Source organism: Oncorhynchus mykiss, chromosome 27 (assembly GCF_057628025.1).
Source record: "Oncorhynchus mykiss isolate SJ-2025 chromosome 27, ASM5762802v1, whole genome shotgun sequence".
Taxonomy (NCBI): domain Eukaryota; kingdom Metazoa; phylum Chordata; class Actinopteri; order Salmoniformes; family Salmonidae; genus Oncorhynchus; species Oncorhynchus mykiss.
In genome coordinates, this window is record NC_143048.1 from 14,584,552 (window position 1) to 14,606,547 (window position 21,996).

Sequence of the window (21,996 nt, forward strand, 5' to 3'; positions counted from 1 at the left end):
CTTGGCCCCGGTGCTGTACTGGGCTGTACGCACTACCCTCTGTAGTTCATCCTTTCCCCTCTAGATTAGAGATGGTTGTAATCTCCACATTTGTCTCAGATTATATACTTTGTTACACACGTAATTTCCACAGCTGGATACTGTGGTCTATTCCATGAGACAGAAATATAATGAATAGAGCAGACAGACACGATTCCCTGTTCTACATGACAGGTAACCTCACAGAAGCCTTGTGTTACAATAAGGAGTGGTGTTCAAAGAATGACGAAGACAAATGCTAAACGGCTGTACATAACTTTAACCAACAGTGTACTTTCATGGGCATTGATGTTGGCAGCAATGTCTTATTACATAGATGTCAAGGAATTGACTTGAATCAGGTATGTTTCTAGGTATTTGTAAACAGGCCTTTAATGAGTGGAAAAGAAAGCGGGATATTGGTGCATTAGTCTACTCTCAGATCAATGGGAGACAGTTAAAAGGACCACAACTTTGTTTTTCCATGCAAGAAATCAAATCAATACTTTCCACAAAGGCTCTAGCTGAACATTGAAAGAGGATATGTTCTTTCTCCAGTCTTACTGTTCATACTGTATACTATAGTATAGCAGTAACAATGGTTGCGATGGATGTTAATACTGTGTAAATACTATACCCCTACTATTCAAAACTGTGCTGAATCGATTGAGTGATATGAAAAGGTATGGTTTGACCCCCACCCCCCCACCCACCCACCTTTAGTCCCATTGTCTTGACATTAAACAAATGTGTTCCGTCCACAATTAATCACGCTTATATAACAGTATTACTGTACAACTCACACAGAAGGAACTTAGTTCATCTTGCTACATTAAACAATTATTAAATGTTAGACAATCCACTCTTGACCGTTCCTAACAGTACAGAGCCAGACATCCATCCTACAGCTCCTGTATCAATCACTATGATTAAAATGTTTCAGAATAATTCTCCCCAAGTGCATTACATCAAATAGAATCCTTAGAAAGAGTACATGATGAGATAACGTCCTAAAAGAGGAATGGGATGGGCCATCTGGAAATAACCCACGAGTCACTCAATCATTTGAATGATACATTTTCCTAATCACTTAAGGGTTTTAAACATTAAATATTCATGAACATTTCAAGGACTTTGAAAAAATGGTGGCAGCTTACCTTGATCAGTCTGCATTGAAGTGAGCAACAACAACAAAAACAAGCTTGTCATATTAAAGTTGAAATATTTAATTTTAAAAATGGGAACAATTATACGCAGATACATCGTTTTTAGTATATCATACAAAGACATTATTTAAATGTTATTGAGTACTGTGTGTTTCTCATCGACTACAGTGAGCGGCAGTTTGAAAGGCTGGCTGAGCTGGTTGGACTACAGGCACAAACCAAAGGGTGAGGGGTCAATAACCAGGAAGTACACGTTAAATCATCATTAAATACCCAGTGTCACAACTTTTTATATAAAACAACCAAAAGCAGAGCAGGATAATAAAACCTCAAAGGGACATTAAGACACGCAGGAAGACAAACTCAAAGAGCATCACACACAGAGACAGTATACTGTGATTAAACCAGATCAGGGTCCAAATAGGATTCATACATTTTTTTGAATACTTCTTGAATATCATTGCGTTTCATTGAGCCTGACTGGAGTGCCCGATGGGCGTGTTTTGAAGTACATTTGGGACTCTTTCATTGGTTCCATTGCACCAGGCAAGCTCAATCAAGCGCAGCTAAAGTATTTGAAAGGAAAACAAATACTGAATGAAACCCTACTAATCTAACTCATGGTGTACTCAACAACATACGATATTCCCATATCTTTTCATAAAGCCAGATTGAAGAGCAGTAGTGACCACTGGCAAGACAGGCGAGGAGAATTTATGATAGAGTCTCTAATGTGGTAGCTCTGCGGTGCAACACTGCCCTCTTGTGACAATGTAACATTTAACACAGGTCCAGGTATACCCTCCCTGTTTCAGTCTGTTTTCTTCCATTTGGTGCCTAATGAACACAGCCCAGGTGTTATTGCTACTGTAGACAGATGGAAGTTGTCGGTTTCCCTTTCTAGGCTTTACAGCTACGTCGTCTGGGGAAGCTGATAAGAACCCAGCAGTGTGGGTGTGTAGGGCTGCGTTACAATTCCCTGCCTTTCTGCTTATTACTTGTTCACTCCCACCAGATTTCTTACACAAGTCCATTCCTTTCAAATCAATAAAAGGGGTGGTGCCTCGGAGAAGAGTAAATTATCAGACGTCAGCTTATGGAAGTCCTTTTTCCAGCCACGCTAGACACCAAGAAGCCCAGAGCCACACAGCCAATTAACGGTCCAGCATGATCAGTGTCCTGTTCAATAGGACACTGCGTAGCATACCATTTAGAAAGTGGAAACGAGTGTTTCATATTGGACACGTTTAGGTACTACCTTTTCATCCGTGTTGTGCCTAATGAACACAACCAGGGGCTCAAAGCAGCCCCAGACATTCTCACACACACACACACACAACTTAATCTCTAGCTTCAACTCCAGCAACAGTCCTCTGGCTGCTCAGACACGCTACACTTGTGCCTTTAGCAAACCTAAACCCCATTAAATGGGTCGGGGCTTTTTGGTATCCACAGGGTAGTTGGGCGTCTAAACAGTCAACTCTAATAATAACAACAACAACAGTCATCATGGTCTTTAAAACAGGAGGCGAAAAGGCAGAAGTCCGTATCCCGGTGGGCGTATAGCTTAGATGGGGTGTGGGTTGGACTACTAGAGATGTAAAAGCTCACAGTGAGTGGAAAAAGAGGATCCAAGAGAAAATAAAAGTGGGGAGGCAGTGAGGGAGGGAAGGGGTTAGCTCTCCCTCTAACACAGGGTGCAAGTTAACAACCCCTACCACTTAGAATAACAACACAACCGTTTAGTGGGAGAAAAAAAACGCCTGTTTTCGTGGCACTGATGAGACATGGGTAGGCAGGTGGAGGGCAAGGGGTGGGGTCTATGTGGCAATCAGTCAAGTCTCCCTCTCATGAGGGATTGGCCCTTGTGCAATGCATTCCAGGATGTCTGGTTGTGAAGAACTTGTGCTCGCGGTGGGTCGCTCCACAGTCACACTGGTGGTGCTCCGACTGGGATAAAGTGAACCGTTGGAGAACTGAAATAAATACTTGGTAGAAGACAGAGGAACCATCAGCTGGTGTGGTATTTCTCAAGGGGCCCAGGCAGGTAGTCAATCCATCCCGCCGCTTTCCCTCCTCATCAATGTCCAATTAGAAGCAGCTGGAAACAAGATAATTTTTAAAAAGCACCTTTTTTATTTGGCTTTCATAAAAGATAAAAAATAAAGGGAAAGACCGAAGAGAGTGTATAAATGGGGCAAGAGGCAGAGCGAGAGAGAAGTTAGTCTTGTGGTTGGAGGAGAGGTGGGGAGCAGACCTCAACCTGTACCTGTGAGTAGAAAAGAGGGATATTAGACTGGGCTTCAACACAACCAATTATACACAATCGCTATTTCTGCCATAGTGCCTCTGCGTAATCACGTTGAGACACACATACGCACCTTCGTCCTCCTCCCCCCAGCCCTCGGCCAGCTCGTAGTGCTTCTTCCTTAGCTCCCCTAGACGCTCTCGCTCCTTCTGCAGCTTTGTCTCCAGCTCTAGAACAGAAACCTGACAACACACACAAAAACACGGTTTACTTAGACCTGTAACACACACACACACAGCCACCCCACATTGCTCTTACCTGTGAGTCCATCTCCTGCCTCTTGATCTGAGTGAGGGTCATACTGGAGAAATCCATGGTGTCTGAAGCACACAGTCATAGGAGGGAGAGAGATGGAGAAAAGAGAGAGAGAAAAGGGAGGGACATATGAAGAGAAAGGAGAGAGAAAGAAATTCAGCATTCGCTCACAAAACATTCAGTCACAATACATCTCACGTTGATCGCTCACTGTGTAAATCCACGGGCACGCTACTGTTAATCCACTCACCTTTCTCCTCGATCTGGGACTTCCCGGACTTGGTGGAGGCTACAACCCCGGCGGTGGCCTGTGTGACCCCTTTGGATGCCAGCTTCAGGCGGCCCAGGTTGGCGTTATCTTTGTCTGCCTTCACCTGCCCAACAGACCAGAGAGTGGATGGGTCACCAACGGGAATGGGTCACAGGTGTGTCTTAAACACATGTAGAGATATGGTTGACACACTGAGTGATAAGACCGATCTAACTTGGCATGTGTAGATCCGGTTGTGAGTGAGTGTCTCAGGCTTGCACGCACAAGCACAGAGTTTCAGTTACCACAAATCATTACATATAAGAAGTACCGTCTCACCTTGGATGCGGCCACCAGCTGTGCAGTGCTGGCTGCGATCTCATGCGAACACACCATCAGCTCTTCGTACTTGCCCTTGCCCTGCACCACCAGGTCTGCTGCATCTCTATGGGATATATTACGCAGAGCATTATGGGTACTGTAGTGCATCATGCTTCGAGTTCAACGGTTATAGGCTATACAGCACAGGGTGGAGTTTTTTTTCTGGTCAGGTCATGTAGTCAGGAAAATCTTCTGGCCTAAATGGGTGTATTCCAGAACACAATGGTGTTGTGGAGAGGTAACAACACTGCTGTGATACAAGGTTAAGTTAGAAGAGAAAGGGTGATACTACTTACACCATGACTGTGGCGCCCCAGCCCACGGCTTTGGAGGCTGAGATCAGGCCTTCCGTCCAGCGAGAGTTCTTGACATAGAAATCCTTCATGGATGCTGCCCCCTGGTGGAAAAAAGATTGTATTGGAATATACACTGAGTATACACTGAGTATACAAAGCATTAGGATCACCTGCTCTTTCCACGACAGACTGACCAGGGGAAAGCTATGATGATCCCTTATTGATGTCCCTTGTTAAATCCACTTCAATCAGAGTAGATGGAGGGGAGGAGACGGGTTAAAGGATTGTTAAGCCTTGAGACATGGATTGTGTCTGTGTGCCAGAGGGTGAGTGGGAAAGACAAAAAATGTAAGTGCCTTTGAATGGTGTATGGTAGTAGGGGCCTTTGAACAGTGTATGGTAGTAGGGGCCTTTGAACGGGGTATGGTAGTAGGGGCCTTTGAAGGGGGTATGGTAGTAGGGGCCTTTGAAGGGGGTATGGTAGTAGGGGCCTTTGAAGGGGGTATGGTAGTAGGGGCCTTTGAAGGGGGTATGGTAGTAGGGGCCTTTGAACGGGGTATGGTAGTAGGGGCCTTTGAAGGGGGTATGGTAGTAGGGGCCTTTGAACGGGGTATGGTAGTAGGGGCTTTTGAAGGGGGTATGGTAGTAGGGGCTTTTGAAGGGGGTATGGTAGTAGGGGCCTTTGAACAGTGTATGGTAGTAGGGGCCTTTGAACGGGGTATGGTAGTAGGGGCCTTTGAAGGGGGTATGGTAGTAGGGGCCTTTGAAGGGGGTATGGTAGTAGGGGCCTTGAACGGTGTATGGTAGTAGGGACCTTTGAAGGGGGTATGGTAGTAGGGGCCTTTGAACAGTGTATGGTAGTAGGGGCCTTTGAACGGGGTATGGTAGTAGGGACCTTTGAACGGGGTATGGTAGTAGGGACCTTTGAAGGGGGTATGGTAGTAGGGGCCTTTGAACAGTGTATGGTAGTAGGGACCTTTGAAGGGGGTATGGTAGTAGGGGCCTTTGAACAGTGTATGGTAGTAGGGGCCTTTGAAGGGGGTATGGTAGTAGGGGCCTTTGAACAGTGTATGGTAGTAGGGGCCTTTGAACAGTGTATGGTAGTAGGGGCCTTTGAAGGGGGTATGGTAGTAGGGGCCTTTGAAGGGGGTATGGTAGTAGGGGCCTTTGAAGGGGGTATGGTAGTAGGGACCTTTGAACGGGGTATGGTAGTAGGGGCCTTTGAACAGGGTATGGTAGTAGGGGCCTTTGAAGGGGGTATGGTAGTAGGGGCCTTTGAAGGGGGTATGGTAGTAGGGACCTTTGAACAGTGTATGGTAGTAGGGGCCTTTGAACGGGGTATGGTAGTAGGGGCCTTTGAAGGGGGTATGGTAGTAGGGACCTTTGAAGGGGGTATGGTAGTAGGGACCTTTGAAGGGGGTATGGTAGTAGGGACCTTTGAAGGGGGTATGGTAGTAGGGGCCTTTGAAGGGGGTATGGTAGTAGGGACCTTTGAAGGGGGTATGGTAGTAGGGGCCTTTGAACGGGGTATGGTAGTAGGGGCCTTTGAAGGGGGTATGGTAGTAGGGGCCTTTGAACAGTGTATGGTAGTAGGGGCCTTTGAAGGGGGTATGGTAGTAGGGGCCTTTGAACGGGGTATGGTAGTAGGGGCCTTTGAACAGTGTATGGTAGTAGGGGCCTTTGAACGGGGTATGGTAGTAGGGGCCTTTGAACAGGGTATGGTAGTAGGGGCCTTTGAAGGGGGTATGGTAGTAGGGGCCTTTGAAGGGGGTATGGTAGTAGGGACCTTTGAAGGGGGTATGGTAGTAGGGGCCTTGAACGGTGTATGGTAGTAGGGGCCTTTGAACAGGGTATGGTAGTAGGGGCCTTTGAAGGGGGTATGGTAGTAGGGGCTTTTGAAGGGGGTATGGTAGTAGGGGCCTTTGAAGGGGGTATGGTAGTAGGGGCCTTTGAAGGGGGTATGGTAGTAGGGGCCTTTGAAGGGGGTATGGTAGTAGGGGCCTTTGAAGGGGGTATGGTAGTAGGGGCCTTTGAAGGGGGTATGGTAGTAGGGGCTTTTGAAGGGGGTATGGTAGTAGGGGCCTTTGAAGGGGGTATGGTAGTAGGGGCCTTTGAAGGGGGTATGGTAGTAGGGGCCTTTGAAGGGGGTATGGTAGTAGGGGCCTTTGAAGGGGGTATGGTAGTAGGGGCCTTTGAAGGGGGTATGGTAGTAGGGGCCTTTGAAGGGGGTATGGTAGTAGGTACCAGGCGCACAAGTTTGAGCCATAACACCTTGAAGAAGAAAAAAAGCTTGAGGCATGGAATGCATAGATGGAACATGTCGGCCATATCTTTAGTGTACAATATGACGTTTCTCCCTCCACGTCAAGTGATAGTGGGAGCACTGAGCAGAAGCTACATTGGCAGCAGAGAAGGCAGCAGCTACATAAAACAAAATACAGCACATGTGCATAAATGGCCATATCAATAGACCCGGCAAGTCAGGTTCCAGAAAAGCCGGAACAGCAGCCACTGTGTCCGTATATTATATTATTATGCACATATGATAGGTTTCTGTTTCTCACTCTGCCACTCTCCACAATGTCCCTTTGCAGATCTTTGGAAGACAGCACGAGCACTTTGATGGCCTGCATCAGGTCTGTACAGGAGGCCAGGATCCTATGTGGGGCGATAGAGGACACATTCGTTCAGCATCTCCACTGCGCAACACATCTTGATATGTTTCACTCATTTGAAAGTTATGCGATTCTCAAAGCCAGGGTTGTGTTTATTAGGGCACGCGATGAAAACAATGTAAAAGGGGATGAAAAAAAAATTGCGTTTCTTACTGGACATGTTCAGGGAGTCCCTCCCTGTTTCAGTCCGTTTTCTTCCATTCGGTGCCAAATGAACACAACCCAGGAGTGGGAGACTCACCTCTCGTTGACCTCCATCTTCACCCCTGTGTCGACAGCACGCGACTTGTCGAGCATGTCCTGTCAATAGTATACAATAGAGGAAATTAGACACCTTTTGGTTGGTACTACTGTAAAATGAAACCAGAGGATTCTTTTCCCACACACATTTCTGTTTTAGTTTGGGTCTTCCTTGGTGATACACACACACACACCCATACACACGTTGAGCTGGTTACCTCTATCCTGGCAGCTGCTGACTCCACGGCGGCCGATGTGGCGGCCATTTCCTGCTCCACCAGATCTCCCAGCTCCCCCTGCTGCAGCTCCAGACCCCGAGGACGCAGTTTCTACAGACCAGAGAGAGGGAGATAAGAGAAAAAGAGAGGGGGCATTGGATGTTGTTTTTAATGGTCCCCCTAGATGCTGTCAGTTTGACATTTCGGCAAAATATTTTTAAAGGACATAGGTCAGTTCCCCCTCCCTGTGCCCAAGTTCAACTTCTATCATAAGCAGGGTTGTGACCTCTCCTCCACAGGTCACATACTTCGTTGAAAGGATATGAGGCACTGAGACTCATCTTATCATGATGACATCCCCTGGTTTAAATGTGCACAAATAGGCATTATGAAGAAGTTGAGGTTCTCAGAATGATTGCAGGGTGTGGACTTGTGGTAAATTTAGTAGACCTAGAGTACCAGTCAAAAGTTTGGACACACCTACCCATTCAAGGGTTTGTATTATTTTCTACATTGTAGAATAATAGTTAAGACATAAAAACTAGGAAATAACACCTATGGAATCATGTAGTGACCAAAAACGTGTTAAACAAAACAAAATTGTTTTGTTGTTTTGATAGTCCCACTAAGTGTAAACCAGATGGATGGCGTATCGCTGCAGAATGCTGTGGTAGCCATGCTGGTTAAGTGTGCCTTGAGTTCTAAATAAATCAGACAGTGTCACTAGCAAAGCACCATCACACAAAGCACCATCACACATCCTCCAAGCTTCATGGTGGGAACCACACATGTAGAGATCATCCATTCACCTACTCTACTTCTCGCATGGCGTTTGGAACCAAGAATTTGAACTCATCAGACCAAAGGACAGATTTCCACCGGTCTAATGTTCATTGCTCGTGTTTCTTGGCCCAAGCAAGTCTCTTCTTCTTATTGGTGTGCTTTCGTAGTCGTTTCTTTGCAACAATTCAACCATGAAGGCCTGATTCATGCAATCTCCTCTGAACAGTTGATGTTGCAATGTGTCTGTTACTTGAACTCTGAAGCATTTATTTGAGCTGCAATTTCTGAGGCTGGTAACTCAAATAAATGAATCCTCTGCAGCAGAGGTAACTCTGGGTCTTCCTTTCCTGTGGCGGTCCTCAGGAGAGTGCTTGATGGTTTTTGCGACTACACTTTCAGAGTCCGGATTGACTGACCTTCATGTCTTAAAGTCGTTGCTCTTTGCTTATTTGAGCTGTTCTTGCCATAATATGGACTTGGTCTTTTACCAAATAGGGCTATCTTCTGTATACCACCCCTACCTTGTCACAACACAAAAAATTGGTTCAAACGCATTAAGAAGGAAAGAAATTCCACAAATGAACTTTTAAGAAGGCACACCAGTCAATTGAAATGCATTCCAGGTGATTACCTCATGAAGCTGGTTGAGAGGATGCCAAGAGTGTGTAAAGCAGTCATCAAAGCAAAGGATGGCTACTTTGAAGAATCTCAAATATACAATATAACACTTTTTTGGTTACTACATGATTCCATACGTGTTATTTCATAGTTCTGGTGTCTTCACTACTATTCTACAATGTAGAAAATAGTACAAATAAAGAGAAACCATTGAATGAGTATCTGGTGTCCAAACTTTTGACTGGTACTGTAGGTAACAGGAGTTTGCAGGTCAGGTATGTCACAACCGTATGTCACAACCGTGTCAGTGAATTTCACAACCAGAGAGTGGCAGGCCAGAGAGTGGACAGCAGCACTAATTCTTCACATAAAGCTTTATATCATAAAACTTCCAAGGGGCAAACAAGAGCCCATGTCTAAGACATAAAACAAACGCCGGTGGACACCAGTCCCCAACAAATGCTGGGACCTAACCAGTGGTCTATTGACATTTCTTTAGGTGCCGGATCGCAAAATAAAAACAAATAAATGTCATCATTTCTCAATCAAAGTTTGTCCTGCAGTAGATCATTGAATAATACCATATTAAAATATGCAGAAATGCATCCTCTATGCAACATCTGCCTATGCCTACACATATTGGCTCAAATAAATATTCACAAATACCAAATTAGGCCAACCACTTGATCTCAATCAGTTTCGTGGGAATAGGCATTTAGATCTACTTGAATGTTGTAACTAACTACTGTTTGAACAAATTTAACGTGCCCTCCATTATTACCAAGACAATAAACATGGGAGTTTGCTCCTCATCCCCATAACTGATTGAGTAAGTACGGTTAGGACATACCCAAATTCTTCCATAAAATGGTGAGTTGGGGACCAGATCTGCACTCCTAATCATCCAGATTCCAGCTAAGATTCAAGCTACACCAACGTTCACCATGGACAGAAAAGGCCTGGTCTGCTCTGTCCTCCAGTTGCTGTCCCTGGTCCAAGTCTCTTCAATCAATCAATGACCTGAGAACCATAGAGTTGGGCAACAGCTATACACGTCACGGCCTCAAGCTGCTCTACTGGGTCGCTCAACAGCTGACCACCAACGGCCGCACAGACGCACATGTCTGTTGGTTGACGCATATCTGAAGTGCTTTGACAGGCTGGTCATTGCTCAAATCAACACCATTATCCCAGAAACCCTAGACCCTCTCCAATTTGCATACTGCCCTAACAGATCCACAGATGATGCAATCTCTATTGCACTCCACACTGCCCTTTCCCACCTGGACAAAAGGAACACCTATGTGAGAATGCTATTCATTGACTACAGCTCAGCGTTCAACACCATAGTGCCCTCAAAGCTCATCACTAAGCTAAGGACCCTGGGACTAAACACCTCCATCTGCAACTGGATCCTGGACTTCCTAAACAGGCCACCCCCAGGTGGTAAGGGTAGGTAACAACACATCCGCCACGCTGATGCTCAACACAGGGGCCCGTGCTCAGTCCCCTCCTGTATTCCCTGTTCACTCATGACTACAAGGCCAGGCACGACTCCAACACCATCATTAAGTTTGCCGATGACACAACAGCGGTAGGCCTGATCACTGACAATGACGAGACAGCCTATAGGGAGGAGGTCAGAGACCTGGTCGTGTGGTGCCCTGACAACAACCTCTCCCTCAATGTGATCAAGACAAAGGAGATGATTGTGGACTACAAGAAAAGGAGGACCGAGCACACCCCCATTCTCATTGACAGGGCTGTAGTGGAGCAGGTTGAGAGCTTCAAGTTCCTTGGTGTCCACATCACCAACAAACTAACGTGAAGAGGGCATGACAAAACCTATTTCCCCTCGGGAGACTGAAAAGATTTGGCATGGGTCCTCAGATCCTCAAAAGGTTCTACAGCTGCACCATCGAGAGCATCCTGACTGGTTGCATCACTGCCTGGTATGGCAAATGCTCGGCCTCGGTTACACAACGTTACAGCAAGTGGTACCGGAGCGCCAAGTGTCGTGGCAGAATCAGAATTATTTAGGTAACATTTATAAATAAAATGTTTTATTTATTTTATGCTTATGTGAGATATGTCATTAGAATGTCTATTTTTGGATAATACTGTTGGCCGGTTGCAGTTATCTGTTCTCTGTCAGGGTTCAGTTACTTGGGCTGCAGAGAGGGGAGAGGTCAAGCTTGTCTTCATATGTAAACATATCTTTTAAACCATGTGAATGGATCGATTGAGGGGGAACCAATTATCTCTTGGCTCCACAATGTCTGTGTGCCAGTCACTGTGTCTCCGTGAGCTTGTCCAGAATGGGAGTGTCTAAAATGACAATTGATATATATCCTAATGTCTTGGTACTATGTTGTACCAAGAACGAGAAGTAGAACCTCATTTTAGGAGAGCAAACGGAACGATAATTTATAGCTAATGCTGTCTGGCTATGGGATACTCCTCTCTCAAGTAAAGTCTTCCTTTGAGATCTGTTATTCGTCATGTGAGTTGAGATGGGTGTGTCTTGGCTATAAATGATACTAAGAACTGTTTTGTAAGGACTCTCAGAGAATTCATTTATAGACACTGAATTGATCTGAGAGTCACAGGGTTGTGATGGAGCTCATATTATTAAAGATGGACTTTATGATAACTCTGACTTGTGTGGTGGTTTGCTCTCATGATTTGGTAAATACAGGAAATGTCCACTACACAAGTCTGGGTCCGAGAGGCTTCTAAACAGCTTCTACCCCCAAGTCATAAGACTCCTGAACATCTAATCAAATGGCTACTCAGACTATTTGCATTGCCCCACCCCCTCACCCCCTCTTTTACGCCGCTGCTACTCTGTTATTATCTATGCATAGTCACTTTAATAACTCTACCTACATGTACATATTACCTCAACTAACCGGTGCCCCCGTACTGGTACCCCCTGTATATAGTCTCGCTATTGTTATTTTACTGCAGCTCTTTAATTACCTGTTCCTTTTATTTGTTAATCATATTTTGTTAAACTGCATTGTTGGATAGGAGCTTGTAAGTAAGCGTTTCACTGTAAGACCTACACTTGTTGTATTCGGCGCATGTGACAAATAAAATGTCATTTGATTCAACGCACACGCGCTGCATTATGGCTTCCATTACTTTGGGAACACCGAGGGGCTACTCCCAGCAATTGATCGGGCCACACGACTCTACTTTGCGGTGGTCAGCCTCAATCCAGAAATCAACCCCGATGCTAGAACCCTGCCAAATGACGCCGTTTGTGATAACAGACAACCCTTTACTGCAGAGAAGAACATGGATCGGATCATTGTCACGATCGCCTATGACCCGCGTCGTGTAGATGTCTCGGTTGTGGAAGACGTGTACATAACGCAGCACCAAACGCCAGGGATACCTTGAGAGAGATACGCAGTAAGAGATATCGCAGCTTTTAAGCAAGAGGTAGGTTGTTGATAGACACCAGGGCTGAAAGTAGATTGACATTCTTGCCAGTAGGCATAGTACAGAATCTTTTGAACATGTAGTCAACTTGTGATTGTTCTTTTTTGATTGTGATTCTTCTTCTGAGATGCCAAGTGTTTACTAACAGCCTTGTTGTCTTTTTCTAGTTAAAAAAATGGACATGTAGTCTATTCTAGTTTATACATGAATCCCTTCATCCCTGCAGGTTGAGGTTTTTCAATGGTTCTGTATCGTTAGTATCAACGTTAACCTGGGCACTGCATAGTATAAAATTTGTTTTTCTCCTCCTCCTTTTAAATCGGCTAGTAATGGTATAATAATCAAATGTTTTTATGAAATCAAATTACTGTAATTTGCACCTAAACTGTACCACGTACTCATATTTACTCTTAAGAATAAAGCAGCAACAATACTTGTATGACCATAAAGACTGGGCTGACCTCTGCGGTGGCCAGGATGCCATCCAGTGCTGCCCTCAGCATGGCGCCATCTGCCGTTGCCAGGCTTTCCTGCTCCTTCATCTGACCCAGCAGGGACAGGGCCTCGGCCCCACACGCCTTCACACTGTCTGACAACGCTGTGGGGGGGAGATACAGACACAGTATGGAGACTTAGAGGAAGTGGGTGGCTAACCGCTAGCCTGGTCTCTGATCTGTTTGTGCAGTCTTCCCAACGCCGATGGTCATTGTCAGCCGGTGACAGGCAGCACAAACAGATCGGGGACCAGGCTAGGCTATCGTTGCGTCTGTGCATTGTCAGTACTTCTCTAACAGATGTATATAGGGATGTAGAGTTTATTTTATATTAGACATGGCTCAATTCAAACTTTATTTAAAAATCATGGAACATTCCTGTCCTGGATGTGAGAGTACACATTTCAGTTGAAAAGACACAGGGACAGCTCACACTCACCGTCCGCTTGCTCCACTGGCACCATGTGAGAGGTGGCACTGCCCTGAACAATGGTGTCCCCCACCAGGTGGGCAAGATGGGTCACTGCCCGCACCAGCTCCGACACACCTGGAGAACCAAGGGTCAAAGGTCAAACTACTATAAAGTCTAAACACAATCAACAGGATATGCTACTTTAATTTTCAAGTACTTGAAGGATGTAATGCTGAAAACCCCAGTATTTTAGCTATAAAGAAGCACTTTACAATCAACCTCCACTGTCCACAAAGAGAATAATGAATACCTGCAACATATTCAATTATATTCAAATATATTAACTTTCTTCTATTGGGAAGAAATCAAATAAGACAATAGAAATCTAGATCTTTCATGTGGGCAAGAAACTGAAAAATGAACTTTTCTTCAAGTAATATACATGTGTACCAGTCAAAAGTTTGGACACACCCACTTATTCAAGAGTTTCCTTTATTTTTACTGCACAGCGGCCGTCGGTGAAAGTAACATTTTTTGGCTGCCTTTTGACCTTGTCTGCTACACAAGAACAACAGCAGCTTCGATAGGTGCCTGAAAGTAGGCGGTGATGACACAAAGCTGACTAGGGGAGTAAGTTCTGAGTCTGACCTGTGTTGTCTGCCAGGTAGCCGTCTCTGGCAGAGTGAAGTCTGGCCATACAGTCCAGAGAGGCCTGACACCTGGACGCCAGGTAGTCTACACACAACGAGGGTACACAGTGAGGGGGGAGGCATCTTCCACCATACAAACAAACATGCACACTATTATGAGGGAACACCATCCTACATCACACCCTGGAACACAAACACACATGTACAAGTAGATTGAGGCATCACACACACATCCAGCATGGGTTTCACAATGTGGCATCATCTCAGACGGTCGGACGGACAGACCGTTGGTTGGAGAAGAGGTTGGAGAAGGTTAGGGGCTGACCTGCAGAGCTGGTGCAGCTGATGTGTGCCGGGTCGTCAAGCTGGGCCAGTGAGTCCTGGACTATCCTCTCTGCCTCCTCCACAGTCCCCTGTAGGGCAGACCAGCGTGCTGCCACCAGCTGGCTCTCCAGGGCCTGCTCCCTGCTCTCCTATCCACATAGGGTCAGTGAGAGAATCAGATATCACACACACACACTGAGAGGCTGACACACAGGCGCACACAAACAGCTGCCACACACCTTCTCATTGAGTTGGTTCTGTAGGGCCTCGGCAGTCTTCACGCCGCTCTCCCTCTCACTGGCCAAGCTGCTCTGAACACGCTCAAGCTCCTCCCCCAGGCCTGCAAGCTCCTCCTCTTTCTTCGACAAGGATTCCACCAGCTCCACCTTCTCCGATTCCACAGTCGAGAGCTGAGAACTGAGCTCCTCACTCGACTGAGACGGAGAGAGAGAGAAAGTGAGTGAGGGGGGAGAGACATACAGAGAGAAAGTGAGTGGGGGGGGGGGAGAAAATGAGTGAGAGAGAGAGAAGAGAACGAGAGCGTGACACACATACACAGTATTTTAGGATCGTACATATCTCTGTTTCCCTGCTGAACTGAACGACAAGGCTCACACACTATACACTCCTAATAACACCTTTTAAAAGACAACGCCCTAAGTGCTACGAGATGTGGAAATGACAACTGCCATTCTTCTACTCTCCCTCACCTGTTTGTGGGCCCCCCCCCCCCTGAGCATGTGAACAAGAACATGAACGAGAGACGGGAAGAAAGAGTTTGTAAGTGAGATGTGTGACAAAGTGACAGAGCATGTGTGTGAGGACAGGAGGGAGTGGACGTGAGAGAGAAAGAGAAGGGGCGAGAGAGAAGTTGATTCAGAAATAGGGGTTGACAGGAGTGGGAGAGTAGAGAGAGGGATGGGCGATATAGAGGAGGAATGGTAATTGGACATTCATGGCCTGGTAGGACTACACAGTGTCGGGATCACGCAGAGATCGAGGTCTGCACCGACGCTCCACACAACCCTCTCCACACACAAAGGCACCGTACACAGACAGAGATGGGTCGAAGAGTAACATGGAGTTGTGGAATGTAAAGACAGAAAACAGAGTAAAGACAATTTGAAGGTGTCAGGGTGAGTTCAAGTGGGGTAGAGTGGAGAGGAGGAATGTACTGTTGGGTGAGTGTTTAGGGTGGAGAGGATATGAGGAGTGTACGGTTGGGTAGAGGACGCAAGGGTGTTTTAGGTTAGAAAGTTGGCTACCTGTTGGGACGAGGCCATGGAGCTTTTCAGGGTGTCTAGCGCCGCCCTGCTGGAGATCAGCTCTCTCTGCAGCTCCTGCAGCTGCTCCACCTGTTCCTGCTCCTGAAGGGAGACAGAGGCAGGAGAGAGAGAGTGGCGGGGGAGATGTGGGAGGACAAAAGAGAGAACGAAACAGAGACGCATGTTATTTGCTAGGTCTCCATCTCTCTACCTCCGTCTATTCTACCTCTCTAAATCCCACATGTACAGCAAGGCATCTCAGTTACGCAATTAAATGATCAGAGACAGACGGAGAAAAAGTTGAAAATGTACTGTAGTATGAAGGAGTGAAGTATATTACATTTGAAGTCCTCTGTGTCCAAGAAAGCGAGAGAGGGAGAGAGAGAGGGGGGGAAAGGGGAGAGAGGGGGGGGAAAGGGGAGAGAGAGAGGGGGAAAAAGGGGAGAGAGAGAGGGGGAAAAATGGGAGAGAGAAAACAGAAAGAGGTGATACATACTGTAAACACAGTATTTCAGGAGAGTGTGCATCCCTGTGGGAGTGTGTGTCTCGCCCTCACCCGTCTCTCCGCGGCCTCCTTGGCAGCCTTGACCTTCTCATGCATCTCTCTCCTCACGCTGTCCATCTCGTCCTCAACCGCCCGCGCCACCGTCATCTGACGAGTCACCTCCGCATTCTGAAGCCACCAACAGAAACACAGACGGTTTTAGGTGAGGGAAGAGTTTTTAGAATTGTAAACAAGAAATGTGGAAGAAATGTGTGAGCATTGCTGCTAGAAGTGTCTTTCCAAGGGGAAGAGAGCCTAAACGGGACTGGCTGAGAGGGGTAGGAGCAAGCCTGCACCATGATTCTGAGGGGTGAGGTTCTTCGATCGTAAGGTGTCTGGATGGGCCTACCTTCCTCAGCAGGTCAGCGTGACTCTGCACCAGCTCTGTGTACTTCTCCTTCAGCTTGACGTAGCGCTGCTCGTTGGCCACCGCTTTCCCTGAGACACACGGACAGACAGAGCTGTTATTGTCACAACAGTCAGATGGCTGAATCCTGACTTGAGATATGCACACGTAATTCAAAAAGTTAGGCAGTAAGAAGTAAGTAAGAAGTAAGTAAGAAGATATTTGAGTGACTCATGTTAATCTTGAGGCCTGGGGTTGTCTGGCGGGCTGTCCCTGAACTCACTCTCGATCTCGGTGAGGCTTCGCTGCTCTTTCTCCGTGTCCTCTTTGACCCGGCGCAGGTCGTCAAGCTCCGCCCGCAGGAACTCGCCCTCTCCCAACGCCTGCATCCTCAGGTGGCTCTGCTCTGCTAGCTCCGCCTCCAGCTCATCGACACGCCCCCGCAGCGCCTGGCGCAGACGCCCACTCTGAGAGAGAGAGAGAGAGAGAAAGAGAGACAGAAAGAAAGAGGAGGGAGAGCGTGTTCTGGTTCAGTGTGTTTACACACTCAGAAGTTCAGGCATTATGGAGAATTGCCTCTGTAGTGGCTTAAGTGCCTCATTAAACCTCCCCCTCCCCCCTCCTCACCTCCAATCTGAAGGACTCCAGTTCCTCCCTGAGGGCCTGGATCTCCCGTGTCAGCTGCTCGATCAGGCGGTCCCTAATGGAAACAGGACAGGACAAGGTCGTGTTCATTAGGCACCAAATAGAGGAAAACAGTCCGAAACAGGGAGAGAAATGGCTGGATGTGGCCAAAGACAAAAGTGTATTTTCGGTTTTCCATAGCAAACTATTCTGGGACGGAAAGCTGCAGGGTTTTCAATGCCTCTGAATACCTCTATTGGAGGTCAGTGTGGTCTGAATTGTGTGACAATCTATACAGACCAAGGATATCCTACAAATGTCAAATTCGCTCATCCAGAGTGCAGCAGTTTGGTTCTGGTGTCTTACTTGTCGTCCTTGCGCATCCCGTTCTGACTGTTGAAATTGAATGGGTCCGTGGCGGCGGACGTGCCAAAGAGGTCGTCGAACCTGGGCTCTACCACAGCAGCCTAGTCGGAACCAACACAGCAAGACAGAGACAGAGAGTCGTTCTACAGGCTTTAGGTTTCATTAGGTTCAGTTGACAGAGCACAGGAAGGGCACCGTCTGTAACATGGCATATTTTGTGAAAAAAATGCATTCCGTGTGCGAGTCAGCTAGTGCACGAAATTCATCTTTCACACACAATAAGGCATGTTACAAACGGCGCCCCATAAGACAGCAGTAATGGGACATGTTCAGATGGGCTACCGGCTGGACGGGGATGTCGGTATCCACCAGGTCCTCTGTCACCAGGTCCACCATGTGTTCCGTCTCGGGGGAGGACGACTCAGCTGGAATGACTACCACGGGACTGATGTGCTCCGACAACGCCGACGCCCGCAGGAAGTTAGGTGGGTTCTGACAGCAGACAGAGACAGAGAGACAGACAGACAGAGAGAGAGAGAGATACAGAGAGAGAGAGAGAGACAGAGAGAGAGAGATAGACAGAGAGAGAGAGATAGACAGAGAGAGAGCGCGAGCATAATTAATCAAATTGTATTTGTATAGCACTTAACCCAAGTAGCTGAACAGCAACCTGGGCCCAAATTCCTCAAGAGCAAGCAAGGGCAACAGAGAAAATGGGAGACTATGTTCATGTGTGTGAATGATACAGTATTAATTTGAAAATACACAGCAGAGATCCTGTCTAATCTACAGGCTAGTTCAGGAGGACTCTTACCTCAGGTAACTGTGGGATCTGAATGAGCCTCTTGAAGTACTGCAGGTTACTGGAGCGGTAGAACAGACTCTTCAGCCTAGCAGAGACGACACACACACACACCGATGAAACACTCCACCATCATCACAACTTAGTTAGGTCAGGTGGCGGAGCACTATGACCTCTGGTCAAAACTAGTGCACTACATAGGGAATAGGGTGCCAATTGGGACGCGGTCCATGACTTGTGTGTGAACTGACTTCTTGAACTGCTCCTGGAAGCGGTCTCTGTGGCCCTGGAGTGTGTCAGCAGGAAGGCCTGGAACAGACAGACAAACAGTTTTGGAATGTGTGTGTGTGTGTTTGTGAAACTACTGAGAATGTGAATGTACTACAGAGTGTGTGTGTGTACTCAGGTTTTAGGCATTTCCTAAGCCTATGATATGACCAAGAAAATTAGGTGAATTATGTGCCCTTGGAATAGCCACAGATTTTCTGGGAAGATCACAGGAAAAATTGTTGGCCTTAGATTAGTAGCCAAGTATGAGGTATTCAGGCTGTCACTCTGCCATTTGTCCAGCGGGGGGCGTGTGTGTTGGACTCACAGGAGTGCAGCTTGAAGAGCAGCTTGACGGTGTAGTCGTACAGGTGGCTGCTGTCCAGGATGACCTGGATCAGGGGAGCCAGGCGACACTGGCCCGCCGCCGTCACCGACACAGACCGCGACATGTCCAGAGAGCTGAACACTGCAAGGGTGGACACGCACATATCAGTGATCATCACACACACACACACACACACACACACACGCACACAGTGTGTGTATGTGCACGCAGGTGGTCGGTCAATCAACCAATGAGTATGTACTGCAACAGTCTCTTTCTTCCTCTCTCATTACAGCTCACTTTCAGTCCCTCCCCCCGCTCTGATGTCAGTCCCTCCATCTCCTTTGCACTCCCTCCCCCCCGCTCTGATGCCAGTCCCTCCATCTCCTTTGCACTCCCTCCCCCCCGCTCTGATGCCAGTCCCCCCATCTCCTTTGCACTCCCTCCCCCACGCTCTGATGCCAGTCCCTCCATCTCCTTTGCACTCCCTCCCCCATGCTCTGATGCCAGTCCCTCCATCTCCTTTGCACTCCCTCCCCCCCCACTCTGATGCCAGTCCCTCCATCTCCTTTGCACTCCCCCCCGCTCTGATGTCAGTCCCTCCATCTCCTTTGCACTCCCTCCCTCCCTCTCTGATGTCAGTCCCTCCATCTCCTTTGCACTCCCTCCCTCCCTCCCGCTCTGATGTCAGTCCCTCCATCTCCTTTGCACTCCCCCACGCTCTGATGCCAGTCCCTCCATCTCCTTTGCACTCCCCCCCGCTCTGATGTCAGTCCCTCCATCTCCTTTGCACTCCCCCCCGCTCTGATGCCAGTCCCTCCATCTCCTTTGCAGTCCCTCCCCCCGCTCTGATGCCAGTCCCTCCATCTCCTTTGCACTCCCTCCCTCCCTCTCTGATGCCAGTCCCTCCATCTCCTTTGCACTCCCCCCGCTCTGATGTCAGTCCCTCCATCTGCTTTGCACTCCCCCCCGCTCTGATGCCAGTCCCTCCATCTGCTTTGCACTCCCTCCCTCTCTGATGCCAGTCCCTCCATCTCCTTTGCACTCCCTCCCTCCCGCTCTGATGCCAGTCCCTCCATCTCCTTTGCACTCGCTCCTTCTCTGATGCCAGTCCCTCCATCTCCTTTGCACTCGCTCCCTCTCTGATGCCAGTCCCTCCATCTCCTTTGCACTCCCTCCCTCTCTGATGCCAGTCCCTCCATCTCCTTTGCACTCCCTCCCTCTCTGATGCCAGTCCCTACAGACCCAGTCATTCCCTCCACACAGAGGTGTAGTTTCCTGTGCAGCCAAACCCTGACACACACACAGTCAGGGCTCTCAGCTCTTGGGTGACGTGATGCTTTAGCCTGCAAAACATCTCTCCTGATGGGAGGCAAAGAGTCTCTGTGTGTGTGTGTGTGTGTGTGTGTGTGACATGAGGAGACAGGGTAGAAATTAGTCCTACTGAGAGTGTTCAAACGGAGGCAGAAGGGCAATCATGTTGAGACAAATGGAAGATGAAATATGTGCTTTACTTTGTGAAGAGCTTATAGTGGAAGGGAGACAGGAGAGTACTGTATAGCTGTTTTAATGTCCATGCTAGTACGCTACTTTCAATGAAGCAATGTATTGGGCACACATTCTAGGTGGTATGCTAGTGTGGCTATAGGGACGTAGCCTATGACGCCAAAACCAGGGTCATGTTCATTATGCCTCAAACGGAAGAGAATGGACAAAAACAAAAAAAGGGACTACCTGGACTTAAGAAACGCTCATTTTTGTTTTCGGTTGCAAAATGTTTTCCGTTGTGTGCACGGATGAACATGACCCTGACATATAAAAGCTAGAACCAGGTTGTGTGCACGGATGAACATGACCCTGACATATAAAAGCTAGAACCAGGTTGTGTGTGCGGATGAACATGACCCTGACATATAAAAGCTAGAACCAGGTTGTGTGCACGGATGAACATGACCCTGACATATAAAAGCTAGAACCAGGTTGTGTGCACGGATGAACATGACCCTGACATATAAAAGCTAGAACCAGGTTGTGTGCACGGATGAACATGACCCTGACATATAAAAGCTAGAACCAGGTTGTGTGCACGGATGAACATGACCCTGACATATAAAAGCTAGAACCAGGTTGTGTGCACGGATGAACATGACCCTGACATATAAAAGCTAGAACCAGGTTGTGTGCACGGATGAACATGACCCTGACATATAAAAGCTAGAACCAGGTTGTGTGCACGGATGAACATGACCCTGACATATAAAAGCTAGAACCAGGTTGTGTGCACGGATGAACATGACCCTGACATATAAAAGCTAGAACCAGGTTGTGTGCACGGATGAACATGACCCTGACATATAAAAGCTAGAACCAGGTTGTGTGCACGGATGAACATGACCCTGACATATAAAAGCTAGAACCAGGTTGTGTGCACGGATGAACATGACCCTGACATATAAAAGCTAGAACCAGGTTGTGTGCACGGATGAACATGACCCTGACATATAAAAGCTAGAACCAGGTTGTGTGCACGGATGAACATGACCCTGACATATAAAAGCTAGAACCAGGTTGTGTGCACGGATGAACATGACCCTGACATATAAAAGCTAGAACCAGGTTGTGTGTGCGGATGAACATGACCCTGACATATAAAAGCTAGAACCAGGTTGTGTGTACGGATGAACATGACCCTGACATATAAAAGCTAGAACCAGGTTGTGTGCGCGGATGAACATGACCCTGACATATAAAAGCTAGAACCAGGTTGTGTGCACGGATGAACATGACCCTGACATATAAAAGCTAGAACCAGGTTGTGTGCACGGATGAACATGACCCTGAAATATAAAAGCTAGAACCAGGTTGTGTGCGCGGATGAACATGACCCTGACATATAAAAGCTAGAACCAGGTTGTG

General features: G+C 47.4%; 1 protein-coding gene and 1 non-coding gene across 3 annotated transcripts in view; both read right to left on the reverse strand.

Moving 5' to 3' along the window:
- Window positions 1-1,228: 1,228 nt before the first annotated feature.
- Window positions 1,229-21,996, reverse strand: part of LOC110507077 (huntingtin-interacting protein 1) — a 49,989-nt gene continuing 29,221 nt past the window's right edge. For both annotated transcript variants that reach the window (XM_036964919.2, XM_090224520.1), the window contains exons 8-31: window positions 19,081-19,221; window positions 18,737-18,794; window positions 18,498-18,573; window positions 18,026-18,175; window positions 17,684-17,784; window positions 17,321-17,393; window positions 16,977-17,160; window positions 16,697-16,785; window positions 16,360-16,476; window positions 15,804-15,905; window positions 14,778-14,972; window positions 14,540-14,687; window positions 14,213-14,299; window positions 13,592-13,699; window positions 13,120-13,256; window positions 7,808-7,918; window positions 7,591-7,649; window positions 7,239-7,332; window positions 4,675-4,775; window positions 4,337-4,442; window positions 3,998-4,121; window positions 3,751-3,812; window positions 3,566-3,674; window positions 1,229-3,453 (exon numbers count right to left, since the gene is read on the reverse strand). In XM_036964919.2, the coding sequence (XP_036820814.2) occupies window positions 3,443-3,453; window positions 3,566-3,674; window positions 3,751-3,812; window positions 3,998-4,121; window positions 4,337-4,442; window positions 4,675-4,775; window positions 7,239-7,332; window positions 7,591-7,649; window positions 7,808-7,918; window positions 13,120-13,256; window positions 13,592-13,699; window positions 14,213-14,299; window positions 14,540-14,687; window positions 14,778-14,972; window positions 15,804-15,905; window positions 16,360-16,476; window positions 16,697-16,785; window positions 16,977-17,160; window positions 17,321-17,393; window positions 17,684-17,784; window positions 18,026-18,175; window positions 18,498-18,573; window positions 18,737-18,794; window positions 19,081-19,221 (2,543 nt within the window). In that variant the 3' untranslated portion in view covers window positions 1,229-3,442. The remainder of the gene's footprint in view (window positions 3,454-3,565; window positions 3,675-3,750; window positions 3,813-3,997; window positions 4,122-4,336; window positions 4,443-4,674; window positions 4,776-7,238; window positions 7,333-7,590; window positions 7,650-7,807; window positions 7,919-13,119; window positions 13,257-13,591; window positions 13,700-14,212; window positions 14,300-14,539; window positions 14,688-14,777; window positions 14,973-15,803; window positions 15,906-16,359; window positions 16,477-16,696; window positions 16,786-16,976; window positions 17,161-17,320; window positions 17,394-17,683; window positions 17,785-18,025; window positions 18,176-18,497; window positions 18,574-18,736; window positions 18,795-19,080; window positions 19,222-21,996) is intronic.
- Window positions 14,053-14,159, reverse strand: LOC118944789 (small nucleolar RNA SNORA16B/SNORA16A family). The gene has a single exon (XR_005040106.1). It is a non-coding gene; the product is annotated as a small nucleolar RNA SNORA16B/SNORA16A family (small nucleolar RNA).